At 38.2% G+C, this 23,418-nt stretch overlaps 2 protein-coding genes and 1 pseudogene across 3 annotated transcripts; 2 read left to right on the forward strand and 1 right to left on the reverse strand.

The window, feature by feature from the left end:
• Positions 1-1,501: 1,501 nt before the first annotated feature.
• LOC103433452 (CASP-like protein 5B2) lies at positions 1,502-5,549 on the reverse strand. 2 transcript variants are annotated; one of them, XM_070820629.1, is made up of 5 exons: positions 4,918-5,549; positions 4,166-4,298; positions 3,240-4,050; positions 2,055-3,103; positions 1,502-1,917 (listed from the first exon to the last, which is right to left on the reverse strand). In XM_070820629.1, the coding sequence occupies exons 1-3, from the start codon at positions 5,046-5,048 to the stop codon at positions 3,847-3,849; spliced, it is 468 nt and encodes a 155-aa protein (XP_070676730.1). In that variant the 5' UTR covers positions 5,049-5,549; the 3' UTR covers positions 1,502-1,917; positions 2,055-3,103; positions 3,240-3,846. The 2 variants fall into 2 exon arrangements, with proteins under 2 accessions (XP_070676730.1, XP_008369938.1); XM_008371716.4 differs by having other exon boundaries at positions 2,055-4,050.
• On the forward strand, positions 1,691-3,364 carry LOC114824508 (wall-associated receptor kinase-like 20; annotated as a pseudogene).
• A 14,447-nt stretch (positions 5,550-19,996) lies between the features above and the next one.
• On the forward strand, positions 19,997-23,033 carry LOC103433453 (aldo-keto reductase family 4 member C10-like). Its single transcript, XM_070820624.1, has 8 exons — positions 19,997-20,014; positions 20,099-20,294; positions 20,386-20,436; positions 20,570-20,646; positions 21,502-21,589; positions 21,882-22,157; positions 22,259-22,507; positions 22,704-23,033. The coding sequence occupies exons 2-8, from the start codon at positions 20,175-20,177 to the stop codon at positions 22,788-22,790; spliced, it is 948 nt and encodes a 315-aa protein (XP_070676725.1). The 5' UTR covers positions 19,997-20,014; positions 20,099-20,174; the 3' UTR covers positions 22,791-23,033.
• Positions 23,034-23,418: the final 385 nt, after the last annotated feature.

Raw genomic sequence — 23,418 nt, forward strand, 5'->3', positions numbered from 1 at the left:
CCAAATTTATCAAAATTCAAATATAGCACCAACCAAATGTACACATTTGACAGGTAACTAAAAATACCGATTATCAGACGTATCTAACAACGAGTTTTTGAACATTTTGTTTGATTTACTGAAATAAGTATTTGAATAAACAATAAAAAAATTTGAAATCACCATAATAAGAGGTACTTAATAATAATAGGAGAAAAAAGGGAGTGCTAGTAAAGATATAACAAAAAAAAATCTTAAAAATTTACCATTATTAAAGTAGAATGATGAGGGTTCGAAACTATTATAATAATTTAAAGGTGGTGGAGTTTCGAATATAAGACACATAGGTGGAAAACCAACGCTTTATCCACTAGAAGCATGAACTACATGCTGAAGAAATAAATCTCTTATAAAATTAAATAACATGAAATTGATCACCAAAATTTAAGGAAAATATTTAATCAAATTTTCACAAGAAAGATACAATTAGTCTATAATATTTAAAAACGAGACATCATATCAAAATACCTCTCAAATAGTTCAAATGCTTTTTTACGAGGCCACCAAGTTGGGCACTTTCTCAATCGCAAAGCCATAGGCCCATAGATGATAGATGATAGCCCAATACTAAACTTATATTGCATTTTCCTTACGAGTGATGTTAAGTTCACCCCAGTGTCTTATTTCCACACCCACTATAAAATGATACTCTTATGATATTCTTATTGACAAATTTATCCTAGTGTAAAATAACCTCTAAAGACCTAAATACCTAAAGACCAACCAATCATATAAAAAAAACCTAAATTATCATAAATAAGAAAAAGAAAAAAAATATAATGAACCCCACAAGCTTTCCTGGGGAAGGAAGTTCAGAAATTAAACTTATTAGCAAGATGGTGAATTCGAACTTGACAAAGGAAAGCCTCGAGGCTCACAATAAAGCACATGTTGTGGAAGGGGTGATCAAGCTTCACCAGAGAGTAGAGCAAGTTAGTATTCAAGACTATTATAATGTTGAGATAGATGAGAAGAGAAGCTCATAGTCCAGATTACATTAGGGGACTCATGGATCCGACACTCGTTGAACTCTGATCGTGTGTTGGTGTTTTGGAACAATTTGGATACCTACCATATACTGAATTTGGAGGAATTTGATATTAGGGAAAGCCAGTACAGCACCAAACTATGAGTGAAGCTCTTCCAATTTAATCATACTCTCTCTTGTATGGTTTGAATTCAAATTGGAAACGATAAAAATTGGGTGCTGGAGCGATTTTCGAGACGTGGTGGTGCTGCGATGGTTGGCGATAAAGGAGGGGCGCTTGGTGTTGTGGATTTGGGGTGTCGATAGTGACGGTTCTGCAAATTTTCTGGGGAGAGGGCTGCTGCTGGTGATACTTGGAGTTCTTGGGTATTTTCATTTAGTGATAATTGTTTTTTTTTTATTTATTTGTAATCATTTTTTTAAAGCAAGAAAAAATTGAAAAAGAAATATGTAGAGTTATTTTGGAAATAATGGTGGGTGGGAAAAGAGTTGATGTATTTTTTCACTTTTTATGGTGGTGTAAATATAAGGTGAGTGCGGAAATAAGACATTGGGGTGGGCATATCACAACTCTTTCCTTACACCCCCAAGCAAAAGGGCGAAACCCTACTCCAATTGCAAAATACTAAACCATCTGAATTTTCAGCCATAGCCGGACCTCAAATGTCTCTCTCCTCGAAGCTCCGCAGGCCGTCCCACTCAGCCCTAGCCCCTGCCGTCCGAGCCGTTGGATCAGCACCCACCCTTCACCACGGGATGTCCACCGTCCCTACTTTCAGCCCTCAGTTCATCCGGAGAAGCTTTGTTCCAGTTCATCGATTCTCCACCGCCGCTGATCCAGCCGGCGATCACAGTATGATCAAATTCTTTGAGTCCCAGATGAAGTATGTCTACGACGAGAAATCCAAAAATCGGTAAGCGTATAACTTTTAGTTTCCAATTTTTACTCTTAAAATTGCTGTTTTCTTACTTGGAAGTTGTCTTTTAAAATCCAAAACCTACGGCGGAGTTAAATCGGTGACCATACCTTTCATTTCTTTTTTCCTCGGTGACTTGGATGAGAAGTTGAAGAATGCTTTGCATGAGTATCTCGAGGATCGAAAGACCGAGGACACCAGGAAGAAGCGTGAGGAGATTTTGTATTTCAAAAACAGTGGCAAGTCAGGAAAAATCTTCTTCGCCCACAAAGAGATAGCACGAGCAACCAACTTCTTTTTCAAAGACAACATAATCGGCTCCGGTGGCTTTTCTCAGGTCTTCAAGGGCACTCTTCATGACGCACTATCAAGCGCACCAAGCATGGTGACACCAAGGACATTGATCATATTCTTAACGAGGTTCGGATTCTCTGCCAGGTGAACCACAGGAGCCTGGTGAGACTCATTGGCCGCTGTATCGAGCTTGATCAGCAACCTATCCTCGTATATGAGTACGTTCCAAATGGAACTCTTTCTGATATCTTCACTGTCGTCACAGCGGAAAATGGGCTCCAATTGGTTGGCGTCATAGGCTCCGAATTGCTCACCAAACAGCTGAAGGCCTTGCTTATCTTTCACTCTTCTGCAGTGCAGCCCATTTACCACGGTGACGTGAAATCCAGCAACATATTGCTGGATGAAAATTTTGAGCCAAAACTTTCAGACTTGGGGATCTCGAAGCTGGTTGAGGACAGAGAAACCAGCACTCAGGGGACTCCCGGTTATCTAGACCCTGACTACCTCAGTAACTTTCAGCTCCCGGATAAGATCGACGTTTACATCTTCGGTGTTGTACTGTTGGAGCTGTAGACTTCTCAGGAGGTTATCGATTTCAACAGACGAGAGGAAGATACGAGATTGGTGCCGTACATGAAGAGGGTATTGAAACAAGGGAGGTTGATGGATACTGTCGATCCAGTTATTAAGGAGGGAGCTAGCGAGCAAGAATTGGAGACGATGAAGGCGCTGGGATTTCTTGCCCGATCGTGCTTCAATGATCAGAGGCGCAATAGGCCTTCAATGAAAGAAGTTGCTGATAAGATTAAGTATATGATCGGCTTTCTTACTAATTTCGAGTCATGTCCCTGCATCCGAGTACCTGCGACAAGGCCGTGGTAACCAGTCAGAATCCTAATTCAGAAAGGTATGGCTCATCAAACTGTATAAACTTTTCTATTATTCAACTGTCATCAAGGTCCATGCCTCGACCAATCGATACATGTTTTCTAGCATACCAAAATGAATGAACCCTAAGAAATGAGTAAGAGGCAAAGAATTTGAGGGAAGATATATCAAGAAGCCCTTGTAGTTTCGAGATGATTATTCAGCCAAACCTCCGTGATCCATCCGTCTCTTTGAATCCTCGGGCCTTTATATAGTGGCACTACAAAGTTGACAAAAATACACATAACCAACAAACAAAAGTAAAACAAAACGCGAACACAAAGCTCAGTTACATTGCATGATGGTTGAACGTGGGGTGTTGTCCACATGCTCCGTTCGCACATCTGTTGTGCACTGCAGGAGGCAAATCCATGAAATAACTAATGTGCATGTAGTTCCAAGATATAAATTCCATGCCTAAATCCCGGGAGGGCAGGCAAACAAGAAATCATATTGAATCTGTAGAACTGCTTCAATACGTCTCTGTACATTAAGTGGATTAAGATATGATACTGTTGAGGGTGCAACATAAAAAAGACACATTGAAATAAAATACGAGGTTGCTAAATTGCCTCAGAAAAAACAAATGAGGCAAGTTGCAGACTTTTCCATTTACGAGTAAATAAATGAATGCTGTAGCGTAAATGTATCATCGGTAGAACTGAAAAACACAACCCTCTAAACTAATGCCGATAGGATCCAAAACATCACGTGAGAGGATATGGAAGTAAGGATCCAGGTGACAAAAGCGAAGGAAACTGCAAGCATGTAGCTACCACATGGTAAACCCCATCTACCTGTGCAGAAATGAAAGTCTCTTACAAACAGAATTGCAATCCCTGATGAAGAGCTTGCAGCAGCCAGTGATAAAGTAGCTGTTACCTGAAACATTTAAATTTGGATTTATTTCAGCAGCCGGTATTCGACCTCAAACGTACACAAGACATAACATCAGCCATAAGGGATGTGAAAAGAGTTAAAGGGACGAGTGACATACCCAATCACCGACAACAAATAGCCTCACTAGTAATTTATTTTGAAGGTCTCTCTTTTTGCTCAAAGCATAAATATCAAGACAAGCAAGCCCCAAGCTCCATAGCACTTGAAGTGCCATCGACGAAACCAAATAGCTGAACCATAGGACAGAGATCAACACGAAGCTTTTGCAGAACAATTAACCACCAGTTATTGAAGAAAAGATTCATAACCTATCTGAGATGGAAAACTATGAGAAACAAACAAATTTGGCAAATTGGTTTCACTTTGCTTATGTTTAAATCTCCGAAAAACTTTCAAAAATACAAAGCAATGCACATGTCGATGACTAGTGTACCGATAATTTCTGCACTCGTGTATCAACAAGGTCAGTGGATTATGCACTAATCTCATTCTAAGGTGATACATATAGTTCTATAACTGTATGCTAATTCTGTAACTCCACCACTCGTAAACAGTAACGCCGAAAATTTCTCAGGTTGATCTCCTCAGTGTTTGAATTTCAATTTCAACTATCACGGCCGGATTCGGGTCATATATTTACATGTCAATAAAACATAAGCAGCTTAAACCAGTCAAAAGCAGTTCACCACTGTAACAGTCTAAATCCTAAAGGCAATTAGATACCAAATTTCAAACCAAAACTTATAAAATTCAATAAAAATAATTAGGAAAACCAATAAATAATGACTTCTGGTAAATTAAAGTGCAAGAAAATGAAATAACGGAACAAAAAACAATAAATAAAAATACCAGAAACAGGTGAATTCAGCGAAGCGGTCGGTGGTGACCATGACGGCGATGGCGATACCAGCACATGAAAATTGCGATACCCTCAGCAGCAACCCGCTCACAGACCCAGGTCTCCCGAGCAGCTCCTTCATTTCTGAACCGGATCGAGCAGAGAGTCTAGAGAGAGACAGGGGAGCGAGAGAGAGGGCCCTAAAATCCAAAACCCTAAACCTCACGCTCCTCCCATACGGCTTCCATCTCCCCCAATCTCCGCCATGAAATCCTCCACTTTCCGATTTCAATCGGAGGAAACGGGTGTCGAAATCGTTGATTGGATTAAGTTGGATTCGGGAAGATCCAGGGAATCCCAATCAGTGGTTCTGATCGATTTGATTTCTTTGATTCCAAATTAGGAAATCGTCGCATTAAAGAAACCCTAATGTTGATTTATGACTGATCTTGGTTGTTTAAGGACGGAATTAATGTCCGGTCGTGGTGGACTCGAGATATCGATTGAGAGTTTTTCAGCGATTACTAATTAATTAGCTTGTGAGGTTGAGTAGGGCCCATTGACCGACACTTCCTACGTGGACTCCTTTTTCATGTTACTCGCTGCGAACGTGTACATATGTGGGAGAGGAAATCGTGGATCCAGCATCACGTGAACGGACTTGTAGAGTTATTTAATAAAAAAGGGTAATGATATAAAAACTAATCATTTATTAAATTTACAAAAAAATAGATGTGTCATCACTTTGAAATAAGCATTAATTAACATTGAGTAATAAATTCAGTCATCAACAATCACATCATTTAGTTTAAAAATTTAGTCTCCTTAACATTATCCAGTAAAATATCGTCGTGATGGTGGATTATCCAAAAGGAAGAAGGTGTATGTCTTTTGTTGAGAGACTGGATCTAGAGACCAAGTGAAGGGGTAGACTGTCCGACTCAACATATACACATGTTACATATTGGTTTTTATTATTTATTCGAGTCTTTGATTGCATAATCGTAACCATGTGGCAATGTTTTATTGCACAGTTGGATAAACATAGGTAGTATGTATTTTAATTAGGAATGTCTCGGCTTCGAAATTATTACAATAATCTAAAAAATGAGAGAGTTTCAAATGTGTGACGAATGGTAGAAAACTCAACACCCTAAATCTCACAGTTCATCCCGAAATATCATTTATCGCGAATGTCAAATGACGGAATTACCCTTAATGGTTGCTAAGGTTTGTGTGACATGTTATTTGAATATTGCATACTCTCCTAAATTCTTGGAAAATTTTAAGTGGATTAAAAGTTGTATACAATTTGTGTGGTTAGGGACTTAAAGAATTTTGGATTGTGGTTTGTTTTGGGTGGACCACACACACACACGGCACACGCACACTCACCCCGTGCCCTATCTCTCCTCCCTTTCAGTTCACTCTCTCTCTCTCCCTTTCGAACTTGTACGGACAAGAACCAAACCCCTCAAAACTTCACAGATCGACGTCAAAAAGGTGAGTTCCTTCATCCTTACAACCTCCTGAATCGATTGGTACTATTTTTAGAACTGGAAACCCTCGAAATCACGTCGAAACCGTAACCCAGTTTGATGTCATTGTTCATGCACACGTGAAATGTTGGTTTTCAGGGAATTCTAAGCCTACAAGTAGTGAGGTCCCTGTTGGAAATTATATATTATAATATAAAATATGGTAATATATAATTTTAATAATTGAATGAAAAATAGTGTTAACCAATTTCTTAGAAAGGTTATGTTGTTTAGGTGTATTCTCTTGATAAGTGATGTATACTTATAGATGAAAAGTTACATTTCCTTAACAAAAAGTACTTGGGTTCTATATAAACTCATGAAACCATTATCACTAATATATAGAAAATTAGAGTTAATTTTTACTCTTGAGAAATAGGGTTTCCCCACTTTGTTTCTCAAATGATTTGTGTGTCAAATTCCGAGTTGTGTCTTAAGAGTACAGAATATATGAAGTTCGCCAGAGTCCGAAGATTGAAGTGCTTTGACTTCGGATTATAGATTGTTGAATCCTGGGAGATGGACGCCTACTGAACTACAAGCACAAGAGTATGGGCGAAATTCTATCTTTAGGACATTGCATTTATGCAAGCCTCAATCTCCAAGTTTGTCAGTTATTCTAACTTTCTCTTTAGTTGTTTATATTAATCTCATATATAATTGATGTTGTGAAATTTCTTTATGATTATTATCATTGGAATTATATTGTTATTTCTCATATTTTCTATTATTGCTCCAAAAATCTAAAGATAGAATTTTATATCTCTATGCAATTAGAAAATATGAGTAAAGCCTAGGGCTTTAGAGATTCGCAATGAAAAAATATTGTAAAGATAGATCAGGGATAGATTATGTGTTGAAAGTTGTATATATAGTACACAAAACAACACAAGAATTTTGGGATTTATTGATGATGATGATGATGATGATGATGATGATGATGATGATGATGATGATGATGATGATGATTAAGATAGAAGGTTATTTGTCTTATATATATTTATTAGAAATTATAATCTAACTGCTTTCAAATTAATGTCAGTTTGAATTTAACTTCTTTTGGCAGTCTGGGCATATCGCCTAACTGGCAATGTTTAAACGTTTGAGGCCTGATAAAACTATTTTGCATGTCGCCCAATTGGCAGTGTTGTTGTCAATTATGTAAATTCTATGATATAAATTTCGTGTATGGCTGTTACATTATATGCATGTTTATATTAAACTGCTTCCTATATAGAAAGGATGGAGATTCTTGTTTCCAGAAAGACACAGTGATAACAATTTTTATCATGTGGTTGCTGCAATTTTTATGTGGTCCATTTAAAGATCATATTCAGTGTGATTGCTGCAATTTTTATAATGTGTTTGCTGCAATCTTTATCATGTGTCTACTTTAAATGAAGAAAGGTGTCGGTTCATGCCAAGTGAACACCAAAGTGGTGTACTGGATCCATACCAGTTAATGAAAGAGTTCCTTTTACAGAAAGGAGATGTGCCGAAATAGAGAAGTTTGGCATTTGAAATACGCCAAATGCCATTGGATTTTTCTATTAAAAGGAATGTAATGGTTTGTTTGATTCTAATCAGACGCATCCATGAAGGTTTTCTTTATGAAAATATAGAATAAAAATGTTGATTTGAATTGGTATATCTCACAAGCAATGCATAGTTTGCATTCTAAATGCAGACACGTTGTGAAAGAGCAAACTTCGTATGGATCATTTGGTCCAAATGAATGAGCAGGTTTCAGAAGTTGTCTCTCTTCCATTGGTGTAGATATATGTGTAACCGCTCGTCTGAATAAGTTATCAATTGCTTGGAGACGCCATTCACCAAACTGGTAATCTACAACCATGGTGGGTCAGTTGGCAAGTTGTATATATCAAAGTGAATTTGATATGTGAGTGGTTTCATGGTGATCTGCAAGTGTCATGGAAAATTGCCAATTGTGAAATGAATCTTGTGTTATTCTCACATGATCAATTCAACGTAACGATATGAGGAGATGTGTCATTATGAGACAAAAATCTCTGCGGTATGTATTTTCAATATGCGCAAGAGGCATGTTGGATTCTCAAATACATAATTATATGAACACGCATGCTGGTCAAGTTTTGTCTTTGGACAAATTATAAGGATTAGCTAATTAACATCGATGAAGGTATTACTTTGACAACTACCGTAAATTATGAAGGTCATAATTTCACCCTACATGTTAGTCATGATGATCGAGTTACCTGCAAGCAAGGGTTAATCATTTCAGAGTGAAAGTATCAAAGTTCAAAGGTTGACGGCAAAGTGCCAATACGTGCTTATACAAATAAGGCTAATGAGGCTTCAAATTCTGGAAGTGAAGATAGACAAAGAACCTATCTTTCTCATTTTCTTCTTAAAGTGGAAAATGTGATTGATTTAATGATAGCATTGCAAGAAACTACAATTATGAAAGAATTGTAGGGGTTGGTTAAAAGTAATTTGCTAATTGAACGACATTTAAGATGTCATCTCTTGTAATGAGTAATTGTTTAAGGTATGGCAAGGTTAGAGATCTTCTTACAAATACCTTAAATGTGGGGGAGTTTACCCAAGTGCTTAGTGTTAGCAAATTACTTAATGAAGTCCTAATATAATTTTGAGGACTTGACAATGTCAAACAACTATTCTCGTATGAAATATAATTTCATAAGATGAATTGTGCATTCCATTAAAAATAGTCAACCTAATAGTGGATCCAATTATTAAAGGTTAGACTAGAGAGTAAGTTGATCATTGAAGGGAATGAGGCTAAAGCCAACATAACTAATGAATCAGCCGAGCGAAACCTAACTTAGTTGATTGGAGATCCCATGGTCTAAGTTCAATAGGAAAACTGGTTGGGCATTATTCAAAGAAGTTAACACATTATATACCTCATTCCTATGATAGAAGAAGTGTGTTGTCTGTAAGAAGTTTTAGGTTGTATATTTATACTTAATGACATTGATATCTTATAAATAAGAGGAATAGAGCAGACTATTCTTAATCAGTGGTCACCTATATGAGAGTAGAAGTGAGTCGCTTCTATGAGAATGAGATGGCTAAATTCTCTAAAGCTCTCATGAATCCGGGATTTATTCAGGACCAAAATGAACACAACTGTATGAACTGGAATATATTAGGATTAGTGATGTGTGTTGCTTATTGTCTCGGTTTACTGCTGCGGTGAACAGTTCAAGATTTTATATTCACTGCATCACCAAGTAAATCCGATAAGTATTCACTAGGGTAGGTTCAAGTCCAAAAGACACCTCTCCTGATGCATCCCTTGTCCACCTGTACTCCCAAATTCTTCCTGATTTTCATTCATGTGGGGGATTGTTGGAAATTATATATTATAATATGAAATATGGTAATATATAATTTTAATAATTGAATGAAAAATAGTGTTAACCAATTTCTTAGAAAGGTTATGTTGTTTAGGTGTATTCTCTTGATAAGTGATGTATACTTATAGATGAAAAGTTACATCTCCTTAACAAAAAGTACTTGGGTTCTATATAAACTCATGAAACCATTATCACTAATATATAGAAAATTAAAGTTAATTTTTACTCTTGAGAAATAGGGTTTCCCCACTTTGTTTCTCAAATGATTTGTGTGTCAAATTCCGAGTCGTGTCTTAAGAGTACATAATATATGAAGTTCGCCAGAGTCCAAATATTGAAGTGCTTTGACTTCGGATTATAGATTGTTGAATCCTGGGAGATGGACGCCTACCGAACTACAAGCACAAGAGTAGGGGCGAAATTCTATCTTTAGAACATTGCATTTATGCAAGCCTCAATCTCCAAGTATGTCAGTTATTCTAACTTTCTCTCTAGTTGTTTATATTAATCTCATATATAATTGATGTTGTGAAATTTCTTTATGATTATTTTCATTGGAATTATATTGTTATTTCTCATATTTTCTATTATTGCTCCAACATTCCCAAGGAAGCTCGGAGTACTTAGTTTGAAGGTTTTGGACGTCGGGATCGCAGGGTTCGAAGTTGGCCGGTTTTCTTGGATTTTCTTCAGTGAGATTTCGTGTGTTTTTTAGCCTTAAATTAGTACATAGTGATTCTACATGCTCAGGGCTTCATTTTGGTATAAATTGCGAAAAAAATGGTTGAGAATTGACGGAGAATAAGAAGTTTGAAAATAACCCCAGAAACCGGCGACTTTTCCGTCGCCAGCGAAACCAGTCCGGCAACTGGAGGTAGGGGATGACGCGCGTGGGGGCGCGCGTGAGGGCGCGTGATAGATCCAAAAATGTTTCTAAAAATATCTCAACGTCCGTGACGTCGAGTAGGTCACTGTGGTATATTCATATACCCAAATTGAGCATCGTATGAGAAGTTATTACGTATTGTTGGTTGTGTGCTTTAAAATAACATTTTTATAGTTGTTTTGCATATAGGTGAGACCTATCCTGAGGACGAGCGCTTTCAAGGGCATCACGGGGGTTACGACCCTTCGACATACCAATGAGTGGGCAGTTATTTTTTGTTTATACCTATATACTACTGATTTTTCCCATAAATTGAATTTAAAGGGAAGTAGGTTTTAAAATGCCTTGCATACATAATATATGAAATATATGAATTAGTATTTGATGCATATATATGAAATGGTGTTGTGGACGCACAGGTGAGTCTCAGGTGAGTTTTATGTGTTCATGTGAATTATTAATGAGATGAATTGTGTTGAGAGCTCATAATATGCACCCCTGGTGTTAGTGCTTATATTATTCACCCCGCACCACACGCTCACCTTGGATCCAAGTAGGTGCATGCCGAACAGACCATTAGAGGTGGTTCCGACTTGTAGGTGACTTTAGATTATTATACAGCTGTTGATGAGAGAAGCACTAGAGTGTATTCTTACACCATTCTTGTCGTACAGACTACTTCAGGTAGTTCCGATTTATGTGCAGAATAGTGCCGTACAGGTCACATTGGTGACTCCGGTTGGGTTGGATATTGAGGTATAGAATTAACCGTACAGGACAACTGCAGGGTCTTCGGTTGATTCATTATTTCACCTGTTATATTGATGCATCCTTATCATGTTTGAAGCATAGCATGGCATATTTCTTGAAAAGTGTTAAAGACTTGTGATTTGAGTTTTGCTGTTATATATGGTTATATATATACTATTTTTCTGGGAAAGTATACAGGTTTTACAGTGAGGGGTTAGAAATGTTGTTAAATGAAATATTTTCGAAAAGCTTTGTTTTACTAACCCACTCAATCTTGTTTTGCGCCCCTCCAGGTTTTAGTTAGCAGTGTTGGTGGCCCACGAGGATTCCCACGGCGTCCTGACAGATTACTTAAATGTAGGACTCACCTCCGGGTGTTGTAACTTAGTAATGGTCCTACTTGACTGCACTTAGTACTTATACTCTAAATATGTGTGTTTTACACTTAAACTCACTCTAGCATGTTAGTTAGATATTATTGCTAGTAGTTGGTTTTTACTCCTTTGTATTTCTTTTATCTTTTGCTTCCGCATCGCACTTTTGGTTACGTCACGCCCACGTGACGGCCATCACACATTGATTCTAGGATCAGGATGTGTCGTTTTGGTATCAGAGCATAGGTTTGTAGTTTTGTATAAATTGTGAATGCTCTAATGATCTTTTGGTGTCTTCTATCAGAACCATACCACCTCGTAGGGAATCACGTCGTGCTCCTGAGCCTAATTTCCCTGACATAACTCAATTAGGGGAAGCGATGGCCCATGCCTTTCAGACTGCAATCCGTTCTCCTTAGAGAACAGCCCTGAAGACTATGTACAATCTGAAATTAGACCGCTTAATGGGTAATGAGGGTCATGAAGGGGCATAAAAGTGGTTAGACCATATTGAGAAGACCTTTTAGGTGATGCAGAGTCAAGGGAATCTTCCTGCTAGTAGATGGGTCGAGACCACTACTTGATTTTTAGAACGAGAGCCAGCAGCTTGGTGGGTAAATCAAACTCAGTTTATGTCACCTGAAGCGGCAACTGATTGGGAAGTATTCAAAGAGAATTTTAAGAAAATAATTGTTCCCCCGAAGTACATTGATCGTAAGAAGTAGGAGTTCACTCAATTGAAGCAAAAGAATATGTCGGCGCATGAGTATTACAGGAAGTTTACAGACTTATCCCGTTATGATCCTGATACAGCTGGTAATCAGGTAGAGATGCTTTGCCGTTTTAAGCAGGAAACTAAGAGGAAATGGCGGACGTTCGCTAGTGTGATTCCTTGCATCACGTACCATGAGTTTTTTGAGATTTTGGTTCGGATGGAGGATTCCAAAAATCTTCATAGTGATAGTGAGGAAGATGAAGATAAGAATAATAATCAGAAGAAAGATGACAGGGGTAAAGGTATCTCCAATCAGGGACCCCGTAAGACACAGAATTTCAAGAGAAATGGAGCGAGCTCAAGTTCTTCCAGCGGAGGATTTAGTGTCACAGGCCCGAGGAGAGGTGGAAGATTTACTAATGGACCCAGGTTTCAGAGACAGAGAAACTTTGGTGGTGCTGGTGGTTCAGGTCCTCCGTTATGCCGCCGTTGTAATTTCAGACATCATGGAGAGTGTAGGAGAAATGGCGGTGGTTGCTACACTTATGGACAGATGGGACATAGAGCTGCTCAGTGTCCCCAGAGTCAGCAGAGGCCTCAGCAGTCTGCTATACCACCTCCAACGCCGATTCAGCAGAACTTTGGATCAGGCAGTTATGGTCAGACGGGTCGTGGTGGTGCTTACCACTATCAGGGTGATGCTGCTCCCTATGCTTCCGGATAGAATCAGTATTCCCAGGATCCTTATTTTCAGACTAGGTATTCCTAAGATCCTGGAGGTTATACTTCATATCCTTCCATGCCAGCTAGTGGATCTCAGTGGTATTAGGGAGGTCAGCCCCGACAGGGAGAGGTTGCTGCTAGCAATGCAGGACCGTCTAGACAGTTTAGCCAGACAGGATAGGGACGTACTTCTCAGGGGCGAGGTAATCAAGGTAATAAAGGTCGTGGAGGTCGACAGCAAACTCATGGACGTGTTAATCACATCTCACTGCAAGATGTTCAGAATCATCCGGACTTGATTATGGGTACGTTAAACATCCTTGGTCACTTTGCTAGAGTTTTGATTGATTATGGTGCTACACATTCTGTGATTTCTCATACTTTTGCTCAAATGACATAACCTCACCCTACACCTCTAGGATTTGATTTAGAGTTTGCTATGCCTAGAGGGGACAAATGTTATGTTGATAGTGTTTATCTAGGGTGTCCAGTGATGGTAGATGGTGTAATAATGCCAGCTAATCTTATCCCGTTAGATATTGTGGATTTTGATGCGATTTTAAGGGCAGATTGGTTACATTATAATCGTGCCCATATAGATTGTTACGGGAAATTAGTTACTTTTCATCGTCCTGGACTACCAGAAGTTACTTCTGTGGGAGAAAGAAGTGGGGTGAGACATGGTGTTATTTCTGCCATAAGAGCAAAGAAGTTGTTATCAAAAGGTTGTCAAGGATACTTAGCACATGTGGTGTTAAATGATGTTGTTCCTAGCAGTGTGGAGGAAGTTGGAGTAGTGAGTCACTATTCTGATGTATTCCTAGATGATTTGCCTAGATTGCCGCCAGACAGAGATGTGGAGTTTTCTATTGATTTGCTTCCAGGTACGGATCCTATATCTTTGACTCCATATAGAATGACTCCAGCTGAATTGAGAGAATTAAAAATTTAGTTACAAGAATTAACTGATAAAGGTTTCATTCAACCTAGTACTTCACCGTGGGGAGCTCCAGTGTTTTTTGTAAGGAAGAAAGATGGAACTTTGAGATTATGTATTTATTACAGGTAATTGAATCGGGTAACGATTAAAAACCATTATCCATTGCCTCGTATCGATGATTTGTTTGATTAGCTTAAAGGTGCATGTATGTTCTCTAAGATTGATTTGAGATCTAGCTATTATCAGTTGAAGATTAAAGATGAAGATGTACCTAAAACAACTTTCATGACCCGTTATGGACATTATGAGTTTTTGGTGAAGCCATTTGGATTGACTAATGCACCTGCAGCTTTCATGAGGTTAATGAATGAAGTATTCCAGCAATATCTTGATAGATTTGTCATTGTTTTTATTGATGATATTCTGGTATACTCTAAGTCGAAAGCAGATCATATTTGACATCTTAACTTGGTGTTAAAGAAATTGAGGGAACATCGGTTGTATGCCAAGTTTAGCAAATGCCAGTTTTGGTTGAATCAAGTGGCATTTTTGAGACATGTAGTATCGACACAAGGAATTCAAGTAGATCCTCAAAAGATAGCAGCAGTGGAGAATTGGGAACAACCACGAACCTTCACAGAAGTACGGAGTTTTCTTGGTCTAGCAGGTTATTATCGACGGTTTGTTCAAGATTTTTCTATGATTGCTTTACCACTAACGAAGTTAACCAGGAAGGATGTTAAGTTCGAGTGGGACGAGAATTGTGAGCAAAGTTTCTAGCAGCTAAAATATTGCCTCACTCATGCTCTAGTATTGGTACTTCCTAACAATAGTGGTAACTTTGAGATTTACAGTGATGCTTCCTTGAATGGTTTGAGATGTGTCTTGATGCAGCATAATAGAGTGATCGCCTATGCTTCTCGACAGTTGAAGATTCATGAAAGGAATTATCCTACTCACGATCTTGAGTTGGCAACCATTGTCTTTGCTTTGAAGATTTGGAGGCATTATCTCTATGGTGAGAAATGTAAGATCTTTACAGATCATAAGAGTCTTTAGTATCTTTTACTCAGCATGATCTTAATCTTCGTCAACGAAGGTGGATGGAGTTACTAAGTGATTATGATTGCACTATTGAGTATCATTCGGGTCGTGCAAATGTGGTAGCTGATGCACTGAGTAGGAAACCTCAAGGTCGACTTAATGTTTTGTATGCTTGCCGTGTTCCTCTTCTTGCAGATTTGAGAGCTACTAGAGTAAAGTTGGAGTTAAAAGAACGAAGAGATGCTTTTCTTGCTAGTTTCAAAGTCAGGCCAGTTTTGGTCGATCGTGTACTTGAAGCTCAGATGGTTGATGAAGAGATCCAAGAAATGATCCGATTGAGAAATGAAGGGAAAAAGAAAGATCTCAGGATCCGAGAATGCATCCAGGAGGAACTAAGATGTACCATACCATTCAACCATTTTATTATTGGCCGGGTATGAAAAGGGAAATTGCAGAATATGTAAGTAGGTGCATTGTTTGCCAGCAAGTCAAAGCAGAAAGAAAGAAGCCTTTTAGACGGATGCAACCATTTCCCGTTCCTCAGTGGAAATGGAAAAATATAACTATGGATTTTGTGTATAAGCTTCCACGTACACATAATGGATTTGATGGCGTTTGGGTGATTGTAGATCGGCTTACCAAGTCAGCACACTTCATTCCAGTAAAGGAAAAGTATCCCCTGAATAAATTGGCTAAGTTGTTCATCACGAAGATTGTGAAGTATCATGGAGTTCCAGTGAATATTATTTATGATCGAGATCCAAGATTTACTTATAAGTTTTGGATATATTTTCAGGAAGCTCTTGGTACGAAATTTCTTTACAGCACTGCTTATCATCCTCAAACCGATAGACAATCAGAGAGGACTATTCAGACGTTAGAGGATATGCTGAGATCTTCAGTGTTACAATTTGGTGATTCTTGGCATGATCGCCTAGACTTGATGGAATTTGCTTACAATAATAGTTTTCATTCAAGCATTGGTATGTCACCATTTGAGGCACTTTATGATAGAGCTTGTCGTACGCCATTGTGTTGGTCAGAGATTGGCGAAAGTGTGCTAGAGGGCCCAGATATTGTGGATCAAAAATACTCAAAATGTTCAGGTGATTCAGTCTAACCTGAAAGCGGCCTATGATCAACAAAAGAGTTTAGCAGATAGACATGCCACTGATCGAGTATATGATGTGGGTAATTTGCTATTCTTGAAATTGTCACCTTGGAGAGGTGTAGTGCGGTTTGGAAAGAAAGGCAAGCTAAGTCCTAGGTACATAGGACCTTATGAGATCACTGAAAGGATTAGCGAAGTTGCTTACAGATTGGAGTTGCATCCAGAGTTATCTAAGGTACATAATGTGTTTCATGTCTCGATGCTTCGACATTATGTTTCAGATCCTTCACATGTGATTCCTCCTCAACCTTTGGAGATTAATCCGGATTTGACGTATGATGAGGAACCAGTGACTATCTTAGATTGGAAAGACAAGGTTCTAAGGAATAAGATAGTGAGCTTGGTAAAAGTATTGTGGAGAAACCACTCAGTAGAAGAAGCTACTTGGGAGACAGAAGATCGAATGAGAAAGATGTATCCAAGGTTGTTTTATAAGTATTAGTGGATTGAGTGTTGTATGAATTTCGAGGAAGAAATTCTATAAGGAGGGTAGATTGTCACAGCCCGTCCCGAAATTTCATTTATCGCGAATGTGAAATGACAGAATTGCCCTTAACGGTTGCTAAGGTACGTGTGACATGTTATTTGAATATTGCATACTCTCCTAAATTCTTGAAAAATTTTAAGTGGATTAAAAGTTGTATACAATTTGTGTGGTTAGGGACTTAAAGAATTTTGGATTGTGGTTTGTTTTGGGTGGACCACAGACACACACGGAACACGCACACTCACCCCGTGCCCTCTCTCTCCTCCCTCTTAGTTCACTCTCTCTCTCTCTCCCTTTCGAACTTGTACGGATAAGAACCAAACCCCTTAAAACTTCACAGATTGACGTCAAAAAGGTGAGTTTCTTCATCCTTGCAACCTCCTGAATCGATTGGTACTATTTTTAGAACTGGAAACCCTCGAAATCACGTCGAAATCGTAACCCAGTTTGATGTCACTGTTCATGCACACGTGAAATGTTGATTTTCGAGGAATTCTAAGCCTACAAGGAGCTTAGTGAGGTCCCAAGGAAGCTAGGAGTACTTAGTTTGAAGGTTTTGGACGTCGGGATCGCAGGGTTCGAAGTTGGCCGGTTTTCTTAGATTTTCTCCGGTGAGATTTCGTGTGTTTTTTAGCCTTAAATTAGTACATCATGATTCTACATGCTTAGGGCTTCATTTTGGTATAAATTGCGAAAAAATGGTTGAGAATTGATGGAGAATAAGAAGTTTGAAAATAACCTAGAAACCGGCGACTTTTCCGTCGCCGGCGAAACCAGTCCGGTGACTGGAGGTAGGGGATGACGCGCATGGGGGCGCGTAGGTCTGTGCCATTTCTGGCGCGTGATAGATCAAAAAAATTTTCTAAAAATATCTCAACGTCCGTGACGTCGAGTAGGTCACTGTGGTATATTCATATACCCAAATTGAGTATCGTATGAGAAGTTATTACATATTGTTGGTTGTGTGCTTTAAAATAACGTTTTTATAGTTGTTTCGTATATAGGTGAGACCTATCCTGATGACGAGCGCGTTCAAGGGCGTCACGGGGGTTACGACCCTTCGACACACCAGTGAGTGGGCAGTTATTTTCTGTTTATACCTATATACTACTGATTTTTCCCAGAAATTGAATTTAAATGGAAGTAGGTTTTAAAATGCCATGCATACATAATATATGAAATATATGAATTAGTATTTGATGCATATATATGAAATGGTGCTGTGGACGTACATGTGAGTATCATGTGAGTTTTATGTGTTCATGTGAATTATTAATGAGATGAATTGTGTTGAGAGGTCATAACCTGCACCTCTGGTGTTAGTGCTTATATTATTCACCCCGCACCACACACTCACCTTGGATCCAAGTAGGTGCATGTCGAACAGACCATTAGAGGTGGTTCCGACATGTCGTACAGACCATTAGATGTGGTTCCGACTTGTAGGTGACTTTAGATTATTATACAGTTGTTGATGAGGGAAGCACTAGAGCGTATTCTTACACCATTCTTGTCGTACAGATTACTTCAGGTAGTTCCGATTTATGTGCAAAGTAGTGCTGTACAGGTCATAGTGGTGACTCCGGTTGGGTTGGATATTGAGCTATAGAATTAACCGTACAGGACAACTGCAGGGTCTCCGGTTGATTCATTATTTCACTTGTTATATTGATGCATCCTTATCATGTTTGAAGCATAGCATGGCATATTTCTTGAAAAGTGTTAAAGACTTGTGATTTGAGTTTTGTTGTTATATATGGTTATATATATACTATTTTTCTGGGAAAGTATATAGGTTTTACAGTAAGGGGTTAGAAGTGTTGTTAAATGAAATATTTTCGAAAAACTTTGTTTTACTGACCCACTCAATCTTGTTTTGCGCCCATCCAGGTTCTAGTTAGCAGTGTTGGTGGCCCACGAGGATTCCCACGGCGTACCGACAGACTACTTAAATGTAGGACTCACCCTCGGGTGTTGTAACTTAGTAATGGTCCTACTTGACTGCACTTAGTACTTATGCTTTGAATATGTGTGTTTCACACTTAAACTCACTCTAGCATGTTAGTTGGATATTATTGCTAGTAGTTGGTTTTTATTCCTTCGTATTTCTTTTATCTTTTGCTTCCGCATCGCACTTTTGGTTACGTCACGCCCACGTAACGGCCAGCACATCTTGATTCTAGGATCGGGGTGTGTCACTAAAATATTAGACCACATAAAATAAAAGGTTTATGTTGTGATCAATTTCATGACTTGAAAGAGCTCTTTTTAGGCAAATTATTTATTTATTTTTAAAATAACAAACATTAATTAACCAAATAATTTTATTGTGGTTATAAAATGGTTGAAAAAAAATTGTCTCCTTTTTCAACTTTGATATAGACAAGCAAGTGGGTGAAGAAACTCAGATTATATCTAAATTAAAAGAAAGAAAAAAACAAATTGGTAACAAATATTGATCAACGTCATTGGTGACGCGACAATGACGACAACCAAAGTTGAAATATAGGAGAGAGAAACACAAAGGAAAGAACCCAATTGCTGGATTTGGATCCTCTCCGGATCCCCTCCCTAGGGATCCCGCGGATCAAGGCACAAGGATCTTTCATCAAAGATCGTGCGGTCACAATTAAAATTTTTTTATGCAAAACGGGACTGCTTTATTTTTAAAAATATAAAAAACATTTAATTGTAGTCGCACGATCTTTGGTGAATGGTCCTTATGCCTTGATCCCCATGATTCTCAGGGAGGGGATCCAGAGAGGATCCAAATCCCCAATTGCCGAGTGAGGACCACATCCTCTTTATGAGGATCTTGGAAAATTTCAAATCATTTCCATTCATTAAACATCGTGCAGTTAAAAATTATTAAAAATTATTTTATTTAAAATTGAATATAGAGAGTACATCATCAAAACTAGTTATATAATTCACGATGAACGAATGTGATTGGAAATCTCGGGTTCCACATCTTCCGGCGGGGATCCTCTCTCCAATTGCCCAACTCCAAAACAAGCTCCTTCATGGCTGCCCCCATAAAATTACCATTCTCTCCAACTTGAGGGGAAAATGCAATGGACCATATAGTTCTTCCGTTTAGTTTTTGGTCAAATAATTGCTTCTTTTAGTCTATGCAACGTCATTCATTTGCCGTCTTGCCGTTTTACTCCTGCCATATATAGTAACTGGCCCAATTATCTTGCTCCAATATTCGCACTCGAAAATCGAAGCAAAGTGTGAATTTTTCTGCAAACAAACCACAAAAAAGGCGAAAAATGGCGGAAGCAATTCGGTTCTTTGAGCTCAACACCGGGGCCAAGATTCCGTCAGTCGGACTGGGCACGTGGCAGGCCGAGCCTGGCGTCGTCGCTGCCGCCGTCACCGCCGCCGTCAAGGTATCTTCGGTTGCTTTAATTTAAAAGTCCAATTCCAAAAAATAAATAAATAAATAAAATTAAGTTTAATTTTGCGTCTGTGTCAATGCAGGTTGGATATCGGCATATTGATTGTGCTCAAGCTTATGGAAATGAAAAGGAGGTATTTAAATTTCATTACTTGTAATTAATTGTGTGTTTCGAATTTTTCTGCTTAATTAATCTGGTTTATTCTATGATTTATGTATCGCAGTGACCAGTAATTTCATGGATTTTTTTTATTTATTTTTGGGTAGATTGGGTTTGCTCTGAAGAAGCTTTATGCTGATGGTGTAGTGAAGCGCGAGGACTTATGGATCACTTCAAAACTCTGGTCCGTTTTCAATATCTTATTAACTTTGGGAAATATACGAGACTGATTACAAACTTTTAGTGAAAAATGAACGTCGATAAAAGGATACTAAACCGTGGTATGACTTATTGTTGGTTTAATGTCCTTTTAATTTTATTTTTTACATGTTTGTAACCGATTTTGTTGTGTGTATTTCCCTTTCCATTTCAAGACTCTTGAGTCTTTAGACCATCTCCAACCTTTCGAGATAAAACTTTAAAATTTAAGCCAAAAAATTTTAAGCCATAAGCCAGAAACTATTTTTCTCCTCTAACACTTGTGACTTAAAATTTTAGTTCGAAATTATTAAAAAAATAATTTTAGCCTAACTTTTTTTGAAAATAAAATTTATGTAGAGTATCCTAATTTATTTTTATGAACATTTTAATCTAAAAATATTTAAATTTCGATAAGTAATTAAATATCATACAAATACATATGTATTTATAAAGTTTTAAGTTAAATTTGATTTAAATAATTTTCTTAAATTATTTTAGACGTTAGATTTAATTTTGAGTTGGCAAATATTTTTTTTTACTATTAGATTTGATCTCGTTTGATCATAGCTGTTAGATTATAAGTAAAAAAACAAAAGAAATGTTTGAAATATAACAGTTTAGTGGGTTCAGAATAATTTAAGCCAGACTTAAATCGTAGAGAGAATCTAGCCCAGAGATATATTTTCTCCCCAAGACTTATTTTAGCCCATAGTTGGAGATGGTTTGGGGGGGGTTTAAGGCTTATATTTTAAGTTTTATCTCATGGGTTGGAGATGGTCTTACTATCTAATTGGAAAGGATGAATTTGAATTTTGAAATTGCATGTGTCACTGTGCAGGTGTAGCAATCATGCACCAGAAGATGTGCGGAAGGCAATAGATAGTACCCTGCAAGACTTACAACTCGACTATCTCGATCTGTATCTTGTAAGTACAATCTGATATCTTGGTTTGCTGGTGTATGAGTTTACGATTTGGATCGTACATTCAAATAATAATCGAACGTTACCATTAAAAGAATGTTAAATCTTCGACAAGATAACACTTTATTTGACATTATCCAAATGATTTCTGCAAAAATAATTTCAATCTTGGTATATGATTTAGTTCGTTTTCATGATACGACGTTGGAGTATGTTTAAGAACAAGCAGCAACCTTACAAATTTCACTAGTATCATAAACTCTTATTTGCCACGAATGTTCGTAAAATTATTGTAGATCCACTGGCCGGTCAAGATGAAGAAAGGTTCCGCTGGCTTTAAGCCTGAAAACCTTGACCAACCTGACATACCCAGTACTTGGAAAGCACTGGAGGCAGCATATGACTCTGGAAAGGCCAGGGCTATTGGAGTTAGCAATTTTTCTACCAAAAAGCTCGGCGACCTGTTGGCTGTGGCGCGCATCCCTCCCGCTGTTAATCAAGTGGAATGCCACCCTCAGTGGCAGCAGCCAAAGCTACATGAATTCTGTAAATCCAAGGGAGTCCACTTAAGTGTAAGTATTCTGATATGAAGTTAAAGGCCTCTTTTGATGATTTTCGAAAGGCACAAGCTGCTAATTATTGGTATGATGCTGTGATGCTTTTCTTTTTTCAGGGGTATTCACCATTGGGATCCCCTGGCACAAGTAGCATTAAGGGTGATGTCCTTAAGAATCCAATTCTATTATCGGTGGCAGAGAAGCTGGGCAAGACTCCTGCGCAAGTGGCTATCCGATGGGGGCTACAATCGGGTCACAGTGTACTGCCTAAGAGCACAAAGGAGGATAGGATCAAGGAAAACTTTGATGTTTTTGATTGGTCTATACCTGAAGACTTGCTTGCAAACTTTGCTGAAGTAAAGCAGGCAAGTAATTCTTTCTTTGTCCCGTCTTTCTTTCCCCAAATTCAAGTTGTCATTTCTTCTTCTTGGTGTATCATGCTTGAATTATGAATGAACTTTCTGTTTGGGAAGATTCTGCGTAGTAACATCTGCTATAGTCTAATTTCATTTCTATGTGATTCGACTTTGCTAAAGTTTCTTCGTATTTCCTTCCGTACAGGAAAGGTTAGTGAAAGGTACTGGATTTGTCAACAAGGAGCACGGTGCCTACAAGACCATTGAGGAGCTCTGGGATGGAGAATTGTAAGCATAGGCTGGAAGAGCGAATGTTTGAAACATTCAGCTTTTCTATATGCCTTTCTTTAGCCTGTTTGTTTCGTTGTAGCTTGATTTTCAGTGGCTCCTTAGAGAAGGGTGAATTCAGAAGCTCTGGTACTTGTGTTGAACATTGTTATAACTTGTAAGGTTCTTCAGAATCATTGAAATTTTAAACCTGTTCGCTTCGTCTGTCATGAAACATTGATGTCAATGATCATTTGGTTTAACGGCATTTGCAAAATGTCACCTTCTCCGGAGCCAGATATATCAAGTTTGTGGCAATGACTTGCAAAGCAAAGTTTTATGAGGCATTTCACAAAAAGTTTGTCCAAATATTGGCATCCCGATTATATCTTAACCCGGATTAGTAAAAGTAATTCAAGAGAGTCGACAAATTACTCTTTCTGAATTCAAGAGAGCTGACAAACTACTCTATTTTAAAAGCCAGTTCTAAAAGAAGTGTTCACGCATAGTGGAACGACAGTTTTGCGTGAACATTTCCATTTCATCTTGAAAGAGATGAGCATCAGTCTGATTTTAATGCGTGAACGGTTCACGCATAATGAACGACGGTTTTGCCTCTGTTTCTCTGTGGTCCCGTTTACTGTGCTCAAGAT

The sequence above is a fragment of the Malus domestica genome, chromosome 04 (assembly GCF_042453785.1).
Source record: "Malus domestica chromosome 04, GDT2T_hap1".
Lineage (NCBI taxonomy): Eukaryota > Viridiplantae > Streptophyta > Magnoliopsida > Rosales > Rosaceae > Malus > Malus domestica.

Coding starts and splice junctions, on each gene's coding strand:
- LOC103433452 (XM_070820629.1), bottom strand. CDS start 5,048: ATGAAGGAGCTGCTCGGGAGACCTGGGTCTGTGAGCGGGTTGCTGCTG. Junction 4,299..4,917: donor GCTGAATTCACCTGTTTCTG/GTATTTTTATTT, acceptor CCTATGGTTCAG/CTATTTGGTTTCGTCGATGG. Junction 4,051..4,165: donor TATTTGTTGTCGGTGATTGG/GTATGTCACTCG, acceptor TAAATGTTTCAG/GTAACAGCTACTTTATCACT.
- LOC103433453 (XM_070820624.1), top strand. CDS start 20,175: ATGGCGGAAGCAATTCGGTTCTTTGAGCTCAACACCGGGGCCAAGATT. Junction 20,295..20,385: donor CCGTCACCGCCGCCGTCAAG/GTATCTTCGGTT, acceptor GTGTCAATGCAG/GTTGGATATCGGCATATTGA. Junction 20,437..20,569: donor CTTATGGAAATGAAAAGGAG/GTATTTAAATTT, acceptor ATTTTTGGGTAG/ATTGGGTTTGCTCTGAAGAA.